We start from the raw sequence: 20,552 nt of genomic DNA, 5'->3' as shown, positions 1-20,552 counted from the left end.
TCGGGGGTTTCTCAACCATGAAAATATTGAGAAAGGCTGCTTTAGGTTGATCCTGCGTTGAGCAGGGACTAGACGGCCTGCATGGCCCCTTCCAACTCTATGATTCTATATAATAAAGACACTACAAGTGACAAAAATGACTGTTAATTTTTTATTAGTACCTTTAACTGGGCAGTCAGTGAAAAGCAAAGTGTCAGAACTGTTCAAAATGACGGAATTCAGACAAACAAGAACATGAGAAAATTTAATACATTTGAAAAGGTTAGATTCAGAAATTAGCAATAAAGGAGAAGGTAAATGAAATTTTAAAGAGGGGGAAGGGAATAGTCAGGTCCTTTTTAAAAAGTTATGGCAGGAATTTCTAGGCTTTTTTTTAAAGCTGAAGACAAGCAAAAGATATTTGAGACTCACATCAAGTATTTGTAATACAACAGTTGCAGCTGACAGCTGACATCAAGTCAAGCTATCTGAAATTTCTAGTACTGGCTTTCCCTGGCTTCCAAAACAGGCAGATCTGTATGATTTTATGAACAATAGGAAGGATTAAACACATTATCCTGAGTTTTCAGGATTAAAAAACAGAACTCTGATAGTCTCTTCCATATATACAGGCCTTGCAAAGTTTTAAAAATAAGGTTGTGTTATCTAAAATAAAACTGTAAAAGGTACAGCTATTTAAACTCTAGCAGATTAATTTTACGAACAGCACCACAACACAGGAAAAGAACCATTTATCAGGAAGGCACTCGTTAACCTGGGTAACTTGTATCTCAGAAATGTGTGGGTATAACCTACTCCACACTTTCAAGGAATAACACCAAAGCTTTCGACTTGGTTAATGTAAGACGAAACTGTATTATTTTTTAAAAAATAAATGGCATCTTAAATCACACACAAAGAACAAGGAAATCCCGTTTTTAGTAGTATTCTTTTGGATTGAATTTGGTATTTTACATTACATCTACATAAAGCAAGAAAAACATACTATTTAAATAAAATACAAATACTCCCCCACCAAAAATACCTTGCTTTCTATGAAACTGGCTATCGCAGCATTCTCTTTACTTGTATCTCAAAATCTTTGGCTATTTTCTTTGGACAGAAGCTATTGTACCCAAGTAAACCCCTTCTCTTTTAGAACAAGAAAACACAGATCTGGTTTCAGAGGTTCCAGGTCCCAAGGAGATTCTGCCACTGGAATATCACTGTATAGATATTATAGCTCCTCTGGAGTTATCCTGACAGCACCTTGAGGAAGGAAAACATGATACCATAAATGGCCATTAAGAAGTGGGCTTGAAAGTAATAAACAGCCTTAAAATTCCTCCGTCGTAAAGCCATCATACTAGGAGCAGTTTTATCCTTCCCCAGTGAGACTAGGTATACAACAGCACGTGCAGATGAATTGATGTGAGAAATAATAAGATATATAGTTTGTATCCCAAGCTCATGAATTGAGTGGCAGGGTGGCCATATAGCCAAATCTAAACATTTAAATATAGATATGTATCTCTCTGAAACACTGCACAAAGACTCCTAAAATACCTGCATAAAGCCAAGCCTTCTCAGGTTAGGTTAAGTTGCAGCCTATCATAACTCTTCTTCTATGTGGCCGTGGCCACCAATCTGAAAACTGAGATAGAAGTTGCACAGAAATGTTGATAGAGCCTTATCAGATTGAAGGGGGGTGGGTGGGTGGGTGGGGGAGAATATGGTTTGCGGATTATCCTTTGCTGAGATTTCAATACGGGCTGTTTCACAATGGAGGGGAAACCTCCCAGAATGCTGTTAATGATACTTCTTCACACTACAATAGTTCAGTGCTTCTGCTAAGGACTAAAGGCACTATACCGCATAAATCATTAATTGTAGACTAGTGTGACAGAGTCAATGTGTGAAACAGGGGTTAGGACACGGGAGCACGCTTAGCACGGAGGTTTCTAGGATAAGCAAAAAAAAAAATTCCCAAATTCAAGAGCCCAACTACCGTTCCAAGCAAACTAAAACAAGATGGCGAGAGTACGCGAGGTAGGATTACACATATCCCTTCTGGTTTCAAAGCAACACAATGCACAAGGGAGCCTTTACAGGGGCTTGTGATCTCCTTTGAATGGGGCTCCTCTTTAAACTTTGGGTGAATTTTCATTGTATTGTTGGCTTGGAAACTTCTGGCAAGCCCCAAAGAAGGTTAAAAACACAGGAATGAATACGAGACCATGAAGAATCCCAAACAGAATAACCAAGAACATGATCTTAAAAAATGTTCTGAAAATATAAGTGGGTGCCAGGGACAGCACCATTATGCCCACAATGGTGGAAAAGGCTCCCTGGACCACAGGGTAGCCAAGGTGGTACAGAGAATCCACTGCCTTGTCATTCACGCTGGGTTTCTCGCTGCTAACAAAGGCATACGAAATGTGAGCCGAAAAGTCCACGGAAAACCCTATGCAAATTACAAGGTTGATCATGGAAATGGAGTCAAGGTTGACATCCCAAAAGGCCATGAAGCCAGCCACGCCGACAATAACCGACGCAATAGCAAAAGTTACCCACAGAGAGCACAAAGGATTGGGGATCAGCAGCAAGGAAATAACCAACATGGCTCCAGCAGCTATTACGACGTTCTGAATGGTGTTCTGAGCAATCACAAGGTACTGATCGAAGTATATAAAAGCTGGATGAAAAACTATTATTGGTATTTCACATTCTCCAGTGAGGCCTCTCAGATCTTCTAAAAGATATCGCTCATCAATTGCGCTATAGATCTTGACTGACTGTAAAAAAAAACGTGAAGCTGAAATTTCATCATCAATTATATTAAGATCCCATTTAGCGTCTGGATGTGCTTGGTATAGGACAGATAAATTACCAATGAAAGACTTTTGATCATCTATATTTAGAGACATCCATTTAGTAACCATTACATATATTCTCAGCCATGACTCTGATAAATGCTTATCAACAAAGCTTGAATTTTCTAACATCTGCATGCAGTTCTCAAGCTCTGTACGAACGGATGCGTTCCAGTACTGCACGCTTCGAGTAACAGTGACTATAACCCTTGGACCGTATTCCTTAAAATATTTTTCCATCCAGTTATAATAACGATTGATGTAAGAATAATCACTGGCTAGATTCCGAAGATCTATGCCTTCTTCAACCTCAGTGCACCCATAAATACTGCTAGCTACATATGCAAGGTAAAGGAGGGCCACAAATGCCTTGGTCGAGGGGCGCACAAGAAAAGGACCATAGTGATTTCTGAAGAATCCATTCATAGGATGCTCAAACTCTGCCCCAGTGGTCTCATCGTAAGATCCTCCCACACAACACACGTTGTATGCAGAACCACGAGAATCCTGAATTTCACTCGGCACTTTCTGGAACGTGAGCCAATGTCTGTTGCTTTCTTCTCTTCTTCCGTTTAGAGCGAGAACTGCCCCAAGGAAGGTCAAGTTGTAAATGTAGCAGAAGATGAAGGCCGTTCCCGTGTAGATGCAAAAGGACTGAATCGATGGGAAGGACGTCGCAATGCCGATGTAGAAGGCCAAAACATCGGTAAGCGTTGTGATGGTAACAGACACAGCTGCCTCTGCATAGGTGTCCGCCATCCGATCCCTGACTGTGTCCTTGACTTTAGTCTTTTGCCAGCAGGACACCAAGATGAACATGTCATCCACTCCGACCCCTGAAGAGAAGGAAAGGCATGTTGATCATCACCCAAATGCAATATATTGGTATATATGGAACTTATTTTGTAATTATTATAGATCTCCAGTGGAGGGGGTAGGATTTTCCAGATTAAATAGCTTGCTTTAACCGCAACATTTCTCTTTAGCTATACACGTTTTCTACCTATTCTTATGCTCAATCATATTTACTAGTAATAATAATAAGAGGAGTTGGTTCCTATATGCCGCTTTTCCCTACCCGAAGGAGTCTCAAAGTGGCTTACAGTCGCCTTCCCTTTCTTCTCCCCACAACAGACACCCTGTGAGGTAGATGAGGCTGAGAGAGCCCTGATATCACTGCCCGGTCAGAACAGTTTTATCAGTGCCGTGGCGAGCCCAAGGTCACCCAGCTGGCTGCATGTGGGGGAGTGCAGAATTGAACCCAGCTCACCAGATTAGAAGTCCGCACTCCTAACCACTACACCAGACTGGCTCTCATTTTAATTGAGCTGTTTTTTTAAAAACATTTTTAAACATTTTAAACAGCCGTTATTTTTAGAAGTTTCGAAAGAGATTAGGAACTCAAGCCAAATATGAATCGTTTTCATGGTAACAGAACTTCTGCGTTGTTGCTGAACCTCATGATGTGAAGGTGCATTCACTGGCCCTAACCAGAATTAATTAATAATGACTGAACAGGGTCTTGGTTTGGGGGGCATTTCTACCCCATCATGCTTCCCTAGACAAGGTCAGGATTCAAATTTAATACTTGACGGAGGGAATGAGTAATTATGTATATTGATTTTAAGGATTTAAATGTTTTATTGTATGGAAATTTATTTTTATCTGTCATGAATTGCCCTGAGATCTTTTTAGGAGAGGGGTGACTCCGAAATGTATGAAGTCAATAACTTTTTAAAAACTTTTGCCAGCAAGAGATGGAAGGCAAGATAAAGGTTGAAAGCGCCGAATTCCACTGGAATCAACTCTGAAAATATGCAACACGCTGCTGTTTTCAACAGTTACTGAAACATTTCTTTATAACTTTGGCTTCAACGTGAAGATCAATAGTACTTTGGAACATCCAGCTTGAAGGATTTCCAGTTACGGAGCACAATTTTTTCACCTTCCCCTTCCGACGTAGCCCAAATCACCACTTCCCCATCTCTCAAATTGTTTGTAACATCTTGTCAGGAGGCTGTAGGGGGAAGAGGAGACAGGTAAGTTTTGCTTATAGAGGCTTCTGCTCATGAAAATGCTCCAGGAGTAGTCAAACTGTGGCCCAGGGGTAGTCAAACTGCGGCATTTGCTGGCAGGGGCTCATGGGAATTGTAGTCCATGGACATCTGGAGGGCCACAGTTTGACTACCCCTCAATGTGCCTTAGACACATTAATCTACAGTCCTTTCTAATAAAATGCTTTTGCTTACCAAGTATAAGAAACGGGGCGTTTGCAGCTGTGATGACAAATGGCACCCCACAAAAGAGCAATAATCCAAAGCTGCTGAGCACGGCCATGCCTGCTGTTAGCACCCCAAATGATGCAACCCACACTTTTGTTCGTACGGAGTCGAACCTGTGAAACGGATCAACCAAAGTTTCAGGACATGTGTTCCAGTTTGCATCTCCCATCCCAACACAAGGAGTGGAACACTTTTAAAAACAAATGATCAGACACCCAAGCTTAATATTTACAAAAAACTCAACTGAATTCCACTCCACACCTCAATATTACGCTATATCATTTCAACAATAACCAGTTGGCGGAGGAAAAAAAGAAGTCTACAGATTGATACAGTAAAAGTTTGGGAAACTGGGGGCATGCTGCCACAGCCAAAGAGCTCAAGAGGAGAAGGAAAAGGAGAATGTAAGCCGCTTTGAGACGCCTTCGGGTAGAGAAAAGCGGCATATATGAACCACTCTTCTTCTATAGCCATGCCTTGTGATGGAGAAATACAGGCAGACTCCTTTCATATCTAGACTAGTAAATAAGCCCACTGTCCCCGAAATACAGTGGGCGCTAGCGGGGCTGGCGATTTGGGCGGCGCGGTTCTCTGGGGCCAGGCCCCGGACCCAAGGGCGGGCGAGGGGCGACCTGTGAGCCGGCGCGAGTGGTCGAGTGGGCCCCGTGCTCCACGGCCTACCTGCATCAGTGGGGTGGCGGCGGCCAGTGGCGGCGGGCGGGCTGGAGGGCAGGAGCCAGCTGACAGGGCGAGTCTAGAGCATGCGGCGGGGCCGGTGGGTCCAACTGCGCTCTGCGAGGTTCAACTGCGCTCCGAGGTGGCTGCTTGCGGCGGGCTGGGATGCGGCCGCAGCCGCCGCTCCCAGACGATGCGCCGCTGGCCGCTGCCGGCTGCGTGGGTCTGCGGCCAAGCTGTGGTGGGGGCAGGCAGGGCGGGCGGCGGCCATGGCAACGGCGGTGTTTCTGGCAGCGGCAGGTGGCAGCGCGGGCCGCTCTCGGGTGCCGGTGCTAGTGGTGAGGCGTCACGTTGGTAGCTGCGGCTGCGCTGGCACTGCCGCCACAGCCGCGGCCGCTGGGCCCTCCTGGTTGCGCAGGCAGGCGGCAACCTGCCCTGTCCATGGGAAGCAAGGTAATGGCAGTGGCCAGCCGCATGCGGGCGAACTGGAAGGGGGCGGATCAGGAGGCGCTTTACGCCTCCCGATTCTTCAGTCCGGTGGCTGCGCGCGGCTTGCAATTGGTCCCTTGCTGCTGGACTGACAATCGGAGGCCCTCCGATTGTCAGTCCGGGGGAAGAGGCCTATTGGCACCCTTCCTCATCCCGGACAAGGCCCGCCCTCGGGGCCCTTACTGCTTTATCTGCTCCGCTAGGAGCTGTTAAAGATTCTGTCTGTCTGGAGACACACATTCCAGTCAGGTATAAGAGTCAAACTTGGTAGTCTCTGGAAGGTCATGGTTTGTTTGGAAAGCTTCTCATTGGAAAGCTTCTCATCTCATCCTCATTACCTCAGGGAATGTGAAGATTCTTAATCACATCCATTGATTCTGGCGCAGTCATTGAGGACAGTTATGAGCAAAAAAATTCGGTGGGATCAGAATATATGCCTAAGAATTAAAGTACTCATGACTTAAATTATTCCATTGTAAGTTCATAGTCTGCTTTCCACAGGAAGAGGGGCTATATGCCACTTCCGACGTTCTTTCGATGGAGTTTAAGATCCTTTATGCTTATTGGTATTGCTTAACAGAAACGCCTCCGGGGCTTAATGAGAACCAAGGTGCAAGTGGAAACAACAGACATGAATTATTTTCCCCTCCCGCAACGATTACCTTGAACACGACAGAATCGAAAAAGTTATCGTTAAAGTGTATGTGATGGAAAACAAAGGGATCACAGCTTCGGTACTTTTTTCAAACTCTTCCTGCCTGGATAGCGAGGTATAATGCGCCACCTGCCGATGGGGAAGAAAGAGGTTATCTTGTTAAGTATGATATCTTTGTTAAAGTACAGGTAAGCTTTCCACCGAAAAAGCCCTTGGTCTTAAATAGGGAAAAACCCAGCAATTTGGCTTTGTTTGTATTCACTGGAGATTGAATCGCAAGAGAAACATTTGGCCACAAATTAAAATGTAAATGTCTACATCAGGAGAATATATTAATGTAGGCATTTGCATGTTTCTTGTAGCCAGATATTTTCCATGCAATTCAGCTGAGCGCAAACAAAGCCAAATTACTGTTATGCCCTATATATCCCTGGGACCTTTTAATCATATGCATGATGCATCATGTTACTTGACTCTCAAGATCTACCTCATTCCATGCAGGGTTAGTCAAACTGCGTTCCTCCAGATGTCCATGGACTACAATTCCTGTGAGCGAATGCTGGCAGGGGCTCATGGGAATTGTAGTCCATGGACACCTGGAGGGCCGCAGTTTGACTCCCCCTGCATCAGATTGTATGTGAGGAAGGGTGCTCCCACACGAGAGCTCATGCTTGAATGAAGCTTTGCTGGGTTTAAAGGTGCCCCTGACTAAATCTGTTCTGCTGCTTCTGACCAACACGGCTACCCGCTGGAATCTATTCTGACGATCACAGTGACAGCTAGGTGGCAGGCCCAAATCGAATTGGGGGAGGGGGCAGATTCTGCATACTATGGACACCAGTGGTGTAAGGGGGGGGGGCAGCACAACTGAACAGTCTTGTCTGCATCTCAGGGAGGCACAGCACACAGATCCAGGCACAACCACTGCGCATGGACGCCAAACAAGTACAAAGGGGACAAGGCTCAGGCAAGCCAAGCAAACCTTCCCCGCTTGCCTTCAAGGAGGTGAGTTTCAAGGCGGCCAGATCGTCGGGGATGCGCTGCAGGAAGATCTTCAGCCAGGCCTCGCTGGCCGCTCGCTGCGCCGGATCGTCTTCTTGCAAGAAATAGATGAGGCGCAGAGCTTTGGCGGCGCGGAGGCGGAGGCTCCGGTCGTCCTGGGGCCCCGGGTCCACCGTGACGCCCCCCAAATAGATTCCCAGGAAGTAACGCTGTTGCCACATCGGGTAGGTGAGGTTGGGCAGCAGCGCCTCGATGCGCGCCGGGTCGCCGCCGACTTCGCTGAGCAGCGGGTTGGGGCTGCTGCAGTTGTTTTGGCTGCGGGCGCAGACCTGCTCGTAGGATCGCTCGCTCCCTTGGAGCCCCCGCACGGCGGCGTCCAGCGCCAGCAGCTCGGCGAAGGCGGCCCGCGTGAGCAGCGTGTGGTCGGGCTGGGCGGCCACCACCACGAAGGAGGCGAAGGTGCCCTCGGTGGTGAGCCTGGGCGCCGAGAAGCGCTCCGAGTCGCGCGTGGCGAAGCGCTCCTGCACCAGTTCGCGCTCGTACTTGGCCGGGCCGCCGATGGGCGTGAACTGCTTCTCGATGTCGTTCGCCTTGCGGCTCTCCAGTGTGCTGAAGCCGGCGCCCAGCGCGGCCGAGAGCGCCATGGGCAGCAGCAGGAAGGGCCACGGGTGGGCGCCCACCAGGCCCCCCAGGCGATGCATCGCGCGGGACAGCGGCCGCTCCACGCAGTCCGTCCGGCAGCCTCGGCCCCCGGCGCTCATCGCGCTTTCGGATTTCGGCGGGAGGAAGCCTCTTGCGCCGTCCGCCCGCGCCGGCGGGAGATGCTCGGGAAGCAGGAGAGATGCCTCCTGGTGCTGCTGCTCGACGCCCTCCCTTGGCGCGCTTCCCCCGTCGCCAGCGCGATGGGCGCCGCCCTTCCCTTCCGTTCCGCTCTCCGGGCTGGTCGTTACTGTCGTTGACTGGCGTCATAATGGCAGCAACCGAAACCGAAAGCGAAAGGAAATAAACGGCCGGCGGAGCGTCGGGGAACGCGCGGCCTTTTCAGTCCTCCCGGGGGCCGGAGCGCGATTTTAAAAACCACCCCAAAGTGATCCCATAACATTCATGCCACCAATTAGGGGCTCGGTTAGAAGAGACCCAGTTTGGACAGGCGCGGCTTGAATTCTTTGTATGCTGAATGTGTTTCTTCTGCCTGCGGCGCTGAACCAATTGAGGCCCAAAGTATTCTGCCTCACTATCAATTTTCCTCTGTTATACGTCTGGCGCTAACCGTAATAAATTTTCTATTCTGTTCTATTCTACCCTCATTATCAAAGGGCAGTGTCCTGTGCTAGACCTTAAAAAGCCCTATGGTGCTTCCCCCAAAGAAGTCCCGTCTCCCCAAATAAAATGACACTATTATTTAATCAGTCAAAAGGACAGATTAGCTGTTTTAGCAAAGAATTATCATATGGCATCGTGGTTTAATTTGGATATTATGACACCGTTTACTAATTTGCCATAACTTGCTTTTGCCTTGTATCTCCACAGTTATGATGGTTGTTCATTTAGTCTGAGGAAGAGAGCATGCACTTGAAGGCTTACAGCTTGAATAAATCTTCGTTGGTCCTAAAGGTGCTATTGGACTCTATTTGGGTTGTGCTACTTCAGACCCACCTGGCTACCCATTTGAATCTACTATTATATGTTATAATGCTCCTGCCAGCTCAGGGCAGCATGCTTGGATTTTCCTCCATGTTCCCTCCTCAGCATGATCTGATGAGGTTGAGTAGACCAAGTATGACTAGGCCAAGGCCTCCTGATGCACTGCATGGCAAAGCTGAGAAAAGGGGGGAACCCTAGTCTTTTTAGCCTAACTGGCTAACCATGTGCTAACTGTCCTTGCTACCAGCCTGCATGTGGCACAGACTTTTATTGTCAGATCATATCAGAAGGTTGTACCTTTGTGGGCTGTGAAGAGATCTTTTTGTGTTGCCTCCTATTGCTGGGCTGTGCTACCAGTATAGGCCTCAGTATGGTTCACTCTACAGGCCCAAGGCCTGGCAACGTTTTGTGTTTCTGTCTTTCCCCAGAACAGTTTCATAGCTTCAAGGCTGCCATTAGGATTGCTAACTGGGTACCAGAAAATATATTCTGTCTTTTAATGTACAAAAATAGGCAGCTGAAGCTGTATGGAGGCAAATAATCCATCGAGAAGCAGATTGGGAAGATGCCCTTAAGCAGAAACAAGTAAATCTTGCTTTGTTTTTAAAATCTACTCAACTGAGATCTACTTAACTGCGGGTTAGCTCAGTTTCTAAATAGCATATAAGCATTTAGTTATTCAAAAAGTACACAGGGGAAGTGAAAACATAAAAACATTTCCAACAGTTAAAATGTACAGATTTTTGAGAGAACCCTCCTGTCCCTTGCATCTCTGTCCAATGTGGGAACAAAATCTACACTGTGGTGACAGCTGCAGCCAAAGCAATGGCTCATCAGACGTTACGTTGGGCAAGAACCCTACCTGACCCCAGTTATTTACTGAAAATACTTGGCAGGAACCAGGAGTGGTATCACAGCACCTTGTTGGAGACACCTGACATTAATTTACCTCACAAGATCATTCTTGGATGAGGTATTTGTGTAATAAGGCATCATACTTTCACACTGTCTCCCTGTGAAGGAAGTAACTCTAGAGCAGTCTTTCTTAACTTTTTTTATTGTTGAGGAACCCCTGATACATTCCACAGGCTTTGAGAAACCCCAGAAATGGCACCATCAGGCAGAATATGGTTGAGAAGCAGAGCTGTGTACACGCCCACCCGGGGCTCCTCCCCTTTCCACCCCCTCCAGGCCCATCATTGGACATTTTGGGAGGGAGGGGACGGGTCAACATGACCATACATGGTCATATCATCCAATAAATGTTTAACACATTTTTAAAAAATACATATTAAAAATTAACTCACAGGGTTTCACAAAACCCTGGCTGAGAAGGGCTGCTCTAGAGGCAAGATTCATATAGGTTGTAATGCTGTGATTCCACCAAAGGTCCCTTTGCCCAATACTCCGCCCCCCCCCCCAGTTTGAAGGGGCAAGGGAGGTTCCTTCCCATTTTTTTTTTAATTTCATAGCTATGCGAAGACTATAATACGCCATAATAATACACCATTAAGAATTGGGAATGACCGAATATTATAGTTGCACTGTTGAATTATCGGAGCATTTTACGCTTACTTTGGGGTTCATAACTTATTTTATTGTTTTAATGGTTTTTACTGTCTACTAATGAGATTTTATGTTGTTAACCACCCCGAGCCTGCTAGCAGAGAGGGGCAATCAAATAAATAAATAAATAAACAAACAAACATACAAATAAATAAATAAATAAATAAATAAATAAGCCAGTGTTTTCATGAATAAAAAACAATTTTGACAGAATTTCCCATATTTATAGACCGTACCAGGTTTAAACATAAGTACACTAAAAATATATAAATTTGTTATTTATAATGAATAAACCTTTAAAAGACACAGCTATTTAAAATAAGGTTAACATACTTCAATCGACTCCAACAACAGCTATAAATTTAGCACTCCTGAAATTATTTTTTTTCATTAATTTTGGTAACAGCACTATAAATCAAGAAAAAACATCATTCATCAGGAATGCAGTTAGCCTGAGTAACTTTTATTTTAGAAACCTGGGGGTATAATGAACTCTGCCTTTTCAAGAAATAGCACCAAATCTTTCAACTTGGTTAAAGTCAGACAGACCTTTTTGGTTTTTTTTTTCCTTTTTTTAATAAATGGCATTTTAAATCACACATACAAAACACAGATTCACAATGAAACCTCATGTTTAGTAGTATCCCATTGATCTGAATTTGGTATTTTATATAAATATAATAGAAAACAAAAAAAATCTAAATAAATAAATAAATAAATAAATAAATAAATAAATAAATAAATAAATAAATAAATGGGTGGTTATTTACCTTGGACAGAAGATAATCTGTCCAAGTAAACACCTGGTGTTCTAGACCAAGAAAACAGATCTGATTTCAGAGGTTCCAGGTCCCAAGGAGGTTCCAGCACTATAGTATCACTGTGGGGTATTAAGAAGCAGGCTTGATTAAGGCCTAAAATTCCTTCATTGTACAGCCGTCAGGCTTGAAGCGCAATTTTATAAAATTTCCCCAAAGAGCGATCAGTGAGACCATGTATACAATAGCACCTGCAGATAATGTCAGAAATAAAATATATACTTTGTCACCCCTCAGACACTGAGTTCCAGGGTTGACCACATGGCCAATCTAAGTATTTATACCTATCCATCTCCCTGAAATGCTGGACTAAGACCCTTAAAATGTCAGCATAAAGCCAAGTCTTCTCTGGTTAGGTTAAGTTGCAGCTGTCATTCCATTTACTTCTCTCGCTGTGCCCACCAATTTTAAAACTCCGGTAGGAATTTCACAGAAATGTTGAAAGAGACCTACAGATTGGGGTTGGGGGGGGGGGGAGGCAGAATATGGTTTGTGGTTTGCTGGGATTCAATGAAGTCAACGTCACATGGGGAAAAAAAACCTCTAGAATGCAGTTTAAGATACTTCTTGATGCCACAATAGTTTTAGTGTTTCTGCTAAGACTTAAAGGCTGTGGTCTTTAGCATTAACACTGAAATAATTATAACAGGGACTTGAAACAATCCATTCTATATACCACATAAATCGTTAATTGTGAACGGGAGTAAAAGAGGCCTTAAGAAATAGGAATGCATTGTATACCGAGGTTTCTAGTACAGGCAAAACATCCAAATTCAAGAGTCCTACTGGCATTTCAAGCACATTAAGACAAGCTGGCAAGAGTATGAAAGGTAGGATTGCACATATTCCTTCTGGTTCACAAGTTATAAAAAAGACAAGGGAGCCTTTGCAGGCTTTCAAAGGGGCTCCTTTTGGATTATTAAGTCTCTTCAGCACTGTACTGGTCAGCGCGTTGGTTTGGCAACCTCTGGCAAGCCCCAAAGAAGGTTAAAAACACAGGAATGAATACGAGACCATGAAGAATCCCAAACAAAATAACCAAGAACATGATCTTAAAAAATGTTCTGAAAATATAAGTGGGTGCCAGGGACAGCACCATTATGCCCACAATGGTGGAAAAGGCTCCCTGGACCACAGGGTAGCCAAGGTGGTACAGAGAATCCACAGCCTTGTCATTCATGCTGGGTTTCTCGCTGCTAACAAAGGCATAAGAAACGTGAGCCGAAAAGTCCACGGAAAACCCTATGCAAATTACAAGGTTGATCATGGAAATGGAGTCAAGGTTGACATTCCAAAAGGCCATGAAGCCAGCCACACCGACAATAACCGACGCAATAGCAAAAGTTACCCACAGAGAGCACAAAGGATTGGGGATCAGCAGCAAGGAAATAACCAACATGGCTCCAGCAGCTATTACGACGTTTTGAATGGTGTTCTGAGCAATCACAAGGTACTGATCAAAGTATATAAAAGCTGGATGAAAAACTATTAGTGGTATTTTACAGTCTGCTGCAAGGGTTCTCAGTTCTTCTAAAAGATTTCGCTCATCAATTGAGGTATAGATATTGACCGTCTGTATGAAAAGCCGTGAAGCTGTTATTTCCCGACCAGTTAAAATAACATCCCACTTAGAGTCTGGATGTACTTGGTGCAGGATATTCAAATGATTAATGAAAGAGTTTTGATCTTCTATATTTTGAGAGTCTCTGTTAGCAAGCATTATATATATTCTCAACCATGACTCTGATAAGTGCTTATCAACATAGGGTAAATCTTCCATCGGTTTCAAGCAGTTTTCAAGCTCTGTACGAACAGATGCATTCCAATATTGTATGCTTTGCATAACAATGACCATAACCCTCGGACCGTATTCCTTAAAATATTCATCTATCCAGTCATAATATTGAATGACATAAGAATGATCACTGGCTAGATTTCGAAGATCTATGCCTTCTTCAACTTGAGTGCACCCATAAATACTGCTAGCTACATACCCAAGGTAAAGGAGTACCACAAATGCCTTGGTCAGAGGGCGCACAAGAAAAGGACCATAATGATTTTTGAAGAAATCATTCATAGGATGCTCAAACTCTGCCCCAGTGGTCTCATCGTAAGATCCTCCCACACAACACATGTTGTATGCAGAACCACGAGAATCCTGAATTTCACTCGGCACTTTCTGGAATGTGAGCCAATGCCTGTTGCTTTCTTCTCTTCTTCCGTTTAGAGCGAGGACTGCCCCAAGGAAGGTCAAGTTGTAAATGTAGCAGAAGATGAAGGCTGTTCCCGTATAGATGCAAAAGTACTGAACCGATGGGAAGGACGTCGCAATGCCGATGTAGAAGGCCAAAACATCGGTAAGCGTTGTGATGGTAACAGACACAGCTGCCTCTGCATAGGTGTCCGCCATCCGATCCCTGACTGTGTCCTTGACTTTAGTCTTTTGCCAGCAGGACACCAAGATGAACATGTCATCCACTCCGACCCCTGAAGAGAGGGAAAAGTATGTTGATCACCACCCAAATACAGAACTTACTTTGTAGTTCATATAGTTCTCCAGTGGAGGGGGGGGGATGATTGCTCAGATTAAACACCTTGCTTTCACTTTAGCTATGAAAGTTTTTCCCCCCCCCCATTCTTATGTTCAATCATATTTCTCACTTTAAAAAAAAAGTGACTATTTTTAAAAGTTCTGAAAGGATTACAGACTTAAACCAAATATGATCTTCATCGCTGTAACAGAAAACAAGGTTGCCCTTACCTGCAACTATTGTTCATCAACAAAAAAACGTTTGCTTTTCCCTTAAAACAAATAAAGAAATTATTATCTAACCTAAAGGACTTGACTCTAAGTAGAATAATAATGTGACCTTGAGGATGCTGGCAGGTAGGGATGGGCCCAGGTTGTTCATCCTCCGAAAGATTGGGCTGACCCTGATCCTTGATCAGATCCTTGGTGGCATGGTTTGAAGGTGGCATGAGGGGTGTGATTGGGCCGGGCAGTGCAGCTGGGTTGGTGACAGCCTCTTGAGTGCCCCCTGGTGCCTCAACAGGAGCTGCAGAAGCTGCGGGCATGATGGTGTTCTTCCAAAGAAAAAATTCTCTAATGAAGGTGTTAGCCTTATTGATAGTTTTCAGCAGAATAGAAAGATGCAATTAGTTTGCTAATTTAACAGCCTTAATTTTTTTAACTTTACAACTTCTGAGAGAAAAAGCCACAAAGCTCGCCTGAATTCTGTCCTCCCTCACAGTGGGTGAAACGAGAACTAAGGAAAGAGTGCCAGGTATAAAAACCAAAACCTTTTTCTTCTGCCGTAGCCCTAATGCCACTGCTTCCCCTCCCCCAAACTGTTTGGAACATTTATTTTGGGAGACATTTTGGGCCCCAGTGGGAGGGGAAAGGTTTCAAGGGCTAAACAACAAACTATAATTAGAATCAAAGTTTTAAAAAGAGCCAACCAGCAATGAACTTGAGCAAACAGCAGGATGACCGCATAGAAACAAATCAGAAGTCAGTTTTAGGAGGGGGAACCCGATTTTTTGATAAGTGGCATGAAGAAGAAAAAGATACAAGGTAAAAGTCTAAGATTCTCATAATAGTCCGTTTACGCACTGGAAGTTTCATGCCGGCTGCAGGCTGGAGTTTTAGTCGTGGCAGGTTGCCCGCCTCTTCCTACCCCCATACGGGGGAGCATTTGGCCTGGTGTGCCTCATCCGCCCCCATTTTGTGCTCCTGCATGAGAGCTGGGGCAGTGAAGTTCCTGGTGCGGAAATGGTCATAGTGATTAAGGAGATGGGTGGACATTCTCTCAGCTGCCTACTTCGGTACACCAGTCCAAAGTTATTTTTAAACAAAGTACCTTTGCTCATGCTTACCAAGTATAAGAAATGGGGCATTTGCAACTGTGATGACGAACGGCACCCCACAAAAGAGCAAGAATCCTAAGCTGCTGACCACGGCCAGGCCTGACGACAGCACCCCAAATGATGCAACCCACACTTTTGTCCGTACGCAGTCAAGCCTGTAAAACAGATTCTACAGAGTTTCAGGACATGTGTTCCAGTCCACATCTCCCATCCCAACACAAGGAGTGTAACAATTTTAAAAACCAATTATGAACATACAAAACGTCAGACATCCAAGCCTTGATATTCCATTTACATATACCCCACTCCACTACTCAATATAATATAAACTTATCTATTATATTATTATTATTATTATTATTATTATTATTATTATTATTATTATTATTATTATTATTATTATTATTATTATTTAATTTTTAGACCACCCTTCTCCAAATAGGTCTCAGGGCGGTTTACAACATAAATAGTTAAAACACAATAAAATCCCCATAAAAACCCCAATTAACATCAACAAAAGTTACATATAACATATAGCGGCGGTGGTCACAATTCTGATCTTAGTTCAGCCTGGTGGAGAGAATAATATTCAGAAGAGGGTGATACCAATACAATAGATCTAACAATGATCTCGATGTTAGAGATCTCAATATTGGAGGGGATCCTCTGATGGATTAGTGGGAGAGCTGCCCTGGCCTCAACCATATGCCTGGCGAAAGAGCTCCGTCTTACAGGCCCTGCGGAAACTGGTAGATCCAGTTGGTTATCTATATGATAACCAACTGGCTAGAAAAAACCCCCCAAAATCTATAGAATACTAAAGCTTGGGAAACTGGGGGCCCTCTGCCTGGCAATCCAGAGCCTAAGAGCACACGGGGAGGAGAAGGAAGAGAGAGGACTCAGTGGATTTAAATGATTGGAACATGTCCTGACCCTTTAAATGCCCATCTGCTATACAGCAAGGGATTCTAGCAGCAGGATCCTGCCCACAAATGTTGCCCATGACCCACCGCTCAGATACGGAGTCTCCTCTCCCCTGAGAGGGCTGGTATTCCAGGCAATATAGCTTTAGTCATATAAAGAACACTGTAATATAGAACTTCCCAAAACCTAATCGTGAATTCAAACCTCTCTTAACCTTGAATAATAGCAGCAAGTGCTGCATGCGAAAGACATTTTTCAAAAATGGTAATGAAAAATGTTTTTTTTTAGAAAGTTTGGAAATGGAAACTGAGCATCTCATGAATGTACGAACCTTGAACACGACAGAATCGAAAAAGTTATTGTTAATGTATATGTGATGGAAAACAAAGGGATCACAGCTTCAGTATTTTTTTCAAACTCTTCCTGCCTGGATAGTGAGGTAAAATATGCCACCTGCCGGGGGGATGGGGGTAGAGAAGAAAATATCTTGTTACATTTCACATCTTTGTTAAGGTGTAGGTAAACTTTTTAAAAATAGGATGCAATTAGCAGATACTGATCTACTCTCCCCCACACATAAGGCAACTTGCTTCTACTAAAAATGACCATTGATTACTCACCAAGAAGGGTCCTTCTCCTCTAAGGTCACGAGGATACCTGAAATCAGGTTTTCCCACTTCATAATCATAGAGGCAGGAGCGAAAAAATATTTCTTCCTTTTCCTTTCTCTTTCGGTGGAACAACCTCAGCTCCAGTTTGGTGAATCTGAGAGCTAATACTGAAGAACCTGAATAATTTTAAAACGTTTTAATAACAATGAACCACATCAAAAAAGGAAGAAGGCTGAGGCCCAACTAGAAGGAACTGAGGAAGAATGCAACAGACCAAGGGACAATCCAAGGGAAGTGATCAGATGTCCTCCTCACCCTTCTCAGTGAGTAAGTGAGTGAGGAGAAGAACCCTTCTCAGTGAGTAATCAATGATCTTTCTCCCTCTGAGGTAGAGGACATCTGGAATCAGGACCTTTCAGATCTTTGATCTAAGTTTCAGGAGGGATGTTGTGCTCCTGGCCCATCGCATGCTGCAACACCCTTCACCTTATCTACTGAGGCACTCTGTGTGAAGGCCACATTAGTTGCAATGCTCTGAATAGAGTGGATTGCAATTCCTTGAGGCAGGGCTTGTTTCTGCACCTTACATGCCTCAATTATGCTGTCCCTGACATACAATGACCTGTATTAAGAGGAGACACTGCAATGAACAAGCTACCAGTTCTTTTGACATTGTCTGTGTGCAGGTTAAAAGTCTTCAAGGCTTGCTTCACATCTAGAAAGTGCCACCTCTTTGCCTTTTCATGGTTTGGCCTAGGGGAAAAAAGATGGTAAATAAATCTGTGACATAAGAAAAGTGGAACTGACATCAGGTTGATAAGCTGGGTCTCTACACAATACAACCATATCCTTGTGTAAAATGCATAGTAAGGCCCAAAGTTCTGAAATGTACCTAGCTGAAGTAATTGTTCCTTAAAAATGCATACACCCACCTAATAAATATCGAGAAGATAAACACTATATAGCAAAGGAAACCCCTTCAACTAATACTGACAGGTGTTTTGGAAATCCATAAAAACCTTAATAATATTGTGTAATAGGTCCCAAATCAATTCTAAAGTCAAATTATTATACAAAGAGGAGGAGGGGGGCAAATTCTGCATACTATGGATACCAGTGGTGTTTTCTAAAGCGGGGGGGAAGCACAACTGGACAGTCTTGTCTGCATCTCAGGGAGGCACAGCACACAGATCCAGGCACAACCACTGCGCATGGACGCCAAACAAGTACAAAGGGGACAAGGCTCAAGCAAGCCAAGCAAACCTTCCCCGCTTGCCTGCAAGAAGGTGAGTTTCAAGGCGGCCAGCTCGTCGGGGATGCGCTGCAGGAAGATCTTCAGCCAGGCCTCGCTGGCCGCTCGCTGCGCCGGATCGTCTTCTTGCAAGAAATAGATGAGGCGCAGAGCTTTGGCGGCGCGGAGGCGGCGGCTCCGGTCGCCCTCGGGCCCCGGGTCCAGCGTGACGCCCCCCAAATAGATTCCCAGGAAGTAACGCTGTTGCCACATCGGGAAGGTGAGGCCGGGCAGCAGCGTCTCGATGCGCGCCGCGTCGTTGCCGACGGCGCTGAGCAGCGGGTTGGGGCTGCTGCAGGCGTTGTGGCTGCGGGCGCAGACCTGCTCGTAGGATCGCTCTCCGCCGACGAGCCCCCGCACGGCGGCGTCCAGCGCCAGCAGCTCGGCGAAGGCCTCCCGGGTGAGCAGCGTGCGGCTGAGCCCGGCGGCCACCACCACGAAGGAGGCGAAGGTGCCCTCGGTGGTCAGCCTGGACGCCGAGAAGCGCTCCGAGTCGCGCGTGGGGAAGCGCGCCTGCACCACTTGCCGCTCGGCCTTGGCCGGCCCGCCGCTGGGCGTGAACTGCTTCTCGATGTCGTTCGACTCGAGGGCGGGCAGCCGTATGAAGCCGACGCCCAGCAGGGTCGTGAGCGCCATGGGCAGCAGCAGGAAGGGCCACGGGTGGGCGCCCACCAGGCCCCCCAGGCCCTGCAGGATCTGGGCCAGGGGCCGCTCCACGCAGTCCGTGTGGCATCCCGGGGCGCCCCCGCTGGCCATCGCGCCGCCCGTTTCGTGCAGGAGGAAGCCCCCTGCCGCTCCTGGGCCACGCCTGCGGGACCTGCTGGACCACCCGGGCCGGAGAGCCCCTTCGAGAGAGAAGCCCAGCCTTGGCGCGATGAGCGGCCGCCTTCCCCTCCGTTCCGCTCCCTGCGCCGGGCGCCGCTGTCGTTGACTGGCGTCATAATGGACAGCAACCGAAAGCGAAAGCGAAAGCGAAAGGGAATAAACCGCCGGCGGCGCTTCGGGGAATGAGCAGTTTCCCCTCCGGCAAGCTCTGCGCCTTCTCGCTACTTCTGCAGGCCAGGCTGAGTGAGGATGGGGCTTCCGGAGCTCATCATATATGAGCAACCTAACCAACTGCCCCTCTTCTGTGACCCGTGTCTCTTTAGGCCTTAATCCTAAACTATTTAATAACAATATTTTAAAATTATGATGTGGGTTACACTTACACATGAAAGCTTCCAGGGGTAGTCAAACTGCGGCCCTCCAGATGTCCATGGACTACAATTCCCAGGAGCCCCTGCCAGCGAATGCTGGCAGGGGCTCCTGGGAATTGTAGTCCATGGACATCTGGAGGGCCGCAGTTTGACTACCCCTGGCTTATACCTTAACTAGAACTGTTGGTCTTAAAGGTGCCACTGGATTCAAACCTCATTGTAAGTCAAAGCACAATATTTCCAATTTAATTAAAATCTACAGATTTTTGAGAGAACTAACCTGCCTATCCTTGCACCTCAGGAAAAAAAGGAGGGAAAGTTATAAGCTCCCTTCTGTCATGGAAGCTTGCCGGGTGATTTTGGGCCAATCTCAGTCCTGTCCCCCATCCCCTGATATTTTTCTTTACTGTGTTTCTAATTGTTGTATCTGGGTGTCCACAGTACAAAACAAGGCTGGCTCCATTAAGTTTTAATCTGATCTGCCAAGCCTCTACATTGTGCAGGTGAGGTGTGTGTGTGTCTATTGCAACCAATGTACATCATAGTTAAAATAACTTTCTCAGACAAGAATTGTCCAGCCTTGTATTATTGTTGTTGTTAATTATATTTATTGTCCGCTGTTCCCGGTCCAGCTAGCTCGTTGTGGTTTACACAATATTAAAACCTCACATTAAAATATC

General features: G+C 45.6%; 2 protein-coding genes across 2 annotated transcripts; both read right to left on the bottom strand.

Annotated features, from left to right (window-relative positions):
* Positions 1 to 137: 137 nt before the first annotated feature.
* Positions 138 to 8,939, bottom strand: LOC143820468 (patched domain-containing protein 3-like). Its single transcript, XM_077303352.1, has 4 exons — positions 7,949 to 8,939; positions 6,961 to 7,082; positions 5,102 to 5,247; positions 138 to 3,688 (listed from the first exon to the last, which is right to left on the bottom strand). The coding sequence occupies exons 1-4, from the start codon at positions 8,714 to 8,716 to the stop codon at positions 2,124 to 2,126; spliced, it is 2,601 nt and encodes an 866-aa protein (XP_077159467.1). The 5' UTR covers positions 8,717 to 8,939; the 3' UTR covers positions 138 to 2,123.
* Positions 8,940 to 11,195: 2,256 nt separating this feature from the next.
* Positions 11,196 to 19,634, bottom strand: LOC143820469 (patched domain-containing protein 3-like). Its single transcript, XM_077303353.1, has 4 exons — positions 18,662 to 19,634; positions 17,106 to 17,227; positions 15,860 to 16,005; positions 11,196 to 14,470 (listed from the first exon to the last, which is right to left on the bottom strand). Exons 1-4 carry the CDS (start codon positions 19,430 to 19,432, stop codon positions 12,903 to 12,905), a joined length of 2,607 nt encoding a protein of 868 aa, XP_077159468.1. The 5' UTR covers positions 19,433 to 19,634; the 3' UTR covers positions 11,196 to 12,902.
* Positions 19,635 to 20,552: the final 918 nt, after the last annotated feature.

The sequence above is a fragment of the Paroedura picta genome, chromosome 11, assembly GCF_049243985.1.
Source record: "Paroedura picta isolate Pp20150507F chromosome 11, Ppicta_v3.0, whole genome shotgun sequence".
NCBI lineage: Eukaryota > Metazoa > Chordata > Lepidosauria > Squamata > Gekkonidae > Paroedura > Paroedura picta.
The sequence above is the reverse complement of the archived record's forward strand: the minus strand, read 5'-3'. Positions and strand labels throughout refer to the sequence as shown.

Coding starts and splice junctions, on each gene's coding strand:
- LOC143820468 (XM_077303352.1), bottom strand. CDS start 8,716: ATGAGCGCCGGGGGCCGAGGCTGCCGGACGGACTGCGTGGAGCGGCCG. Junction 7,083..7,948: donor TGAAACTCACCTCCTTGAAG/GCAAGCGGGGAA, acceptor CCCCATCGGCAG/GTGGCGCATTATACCTCGCT. Junction 5,248..6,960: donor TCGATTCTGTCGTGTTCAAG/GTAATCGTTGCG, acceptor TCCGTTTCACAG/GTTCGACTCCGTACGAACAA.
- LOC143820469 (XM_077303353.1), bottom strand. CDS start 19,432: ATGGCCAGCGGGGGCGCCCCGGGATGCCACACGGACTGCGTGGAGCGG. Junction 17,228..18,661: donor TGAAACTCACCTTCTTGCAG/GCAAGCGGGGAA, acceptor TCCCCCCGGCAG/GTGGCATATTTTACCTCACT. Junction 14,471..15,859: donor TGCCCCATTTCTTATACTTG/GTAAGCATGAGC, acceptor CCCTCTCTTCAG/GGGTCGGAGTGGATGACATG.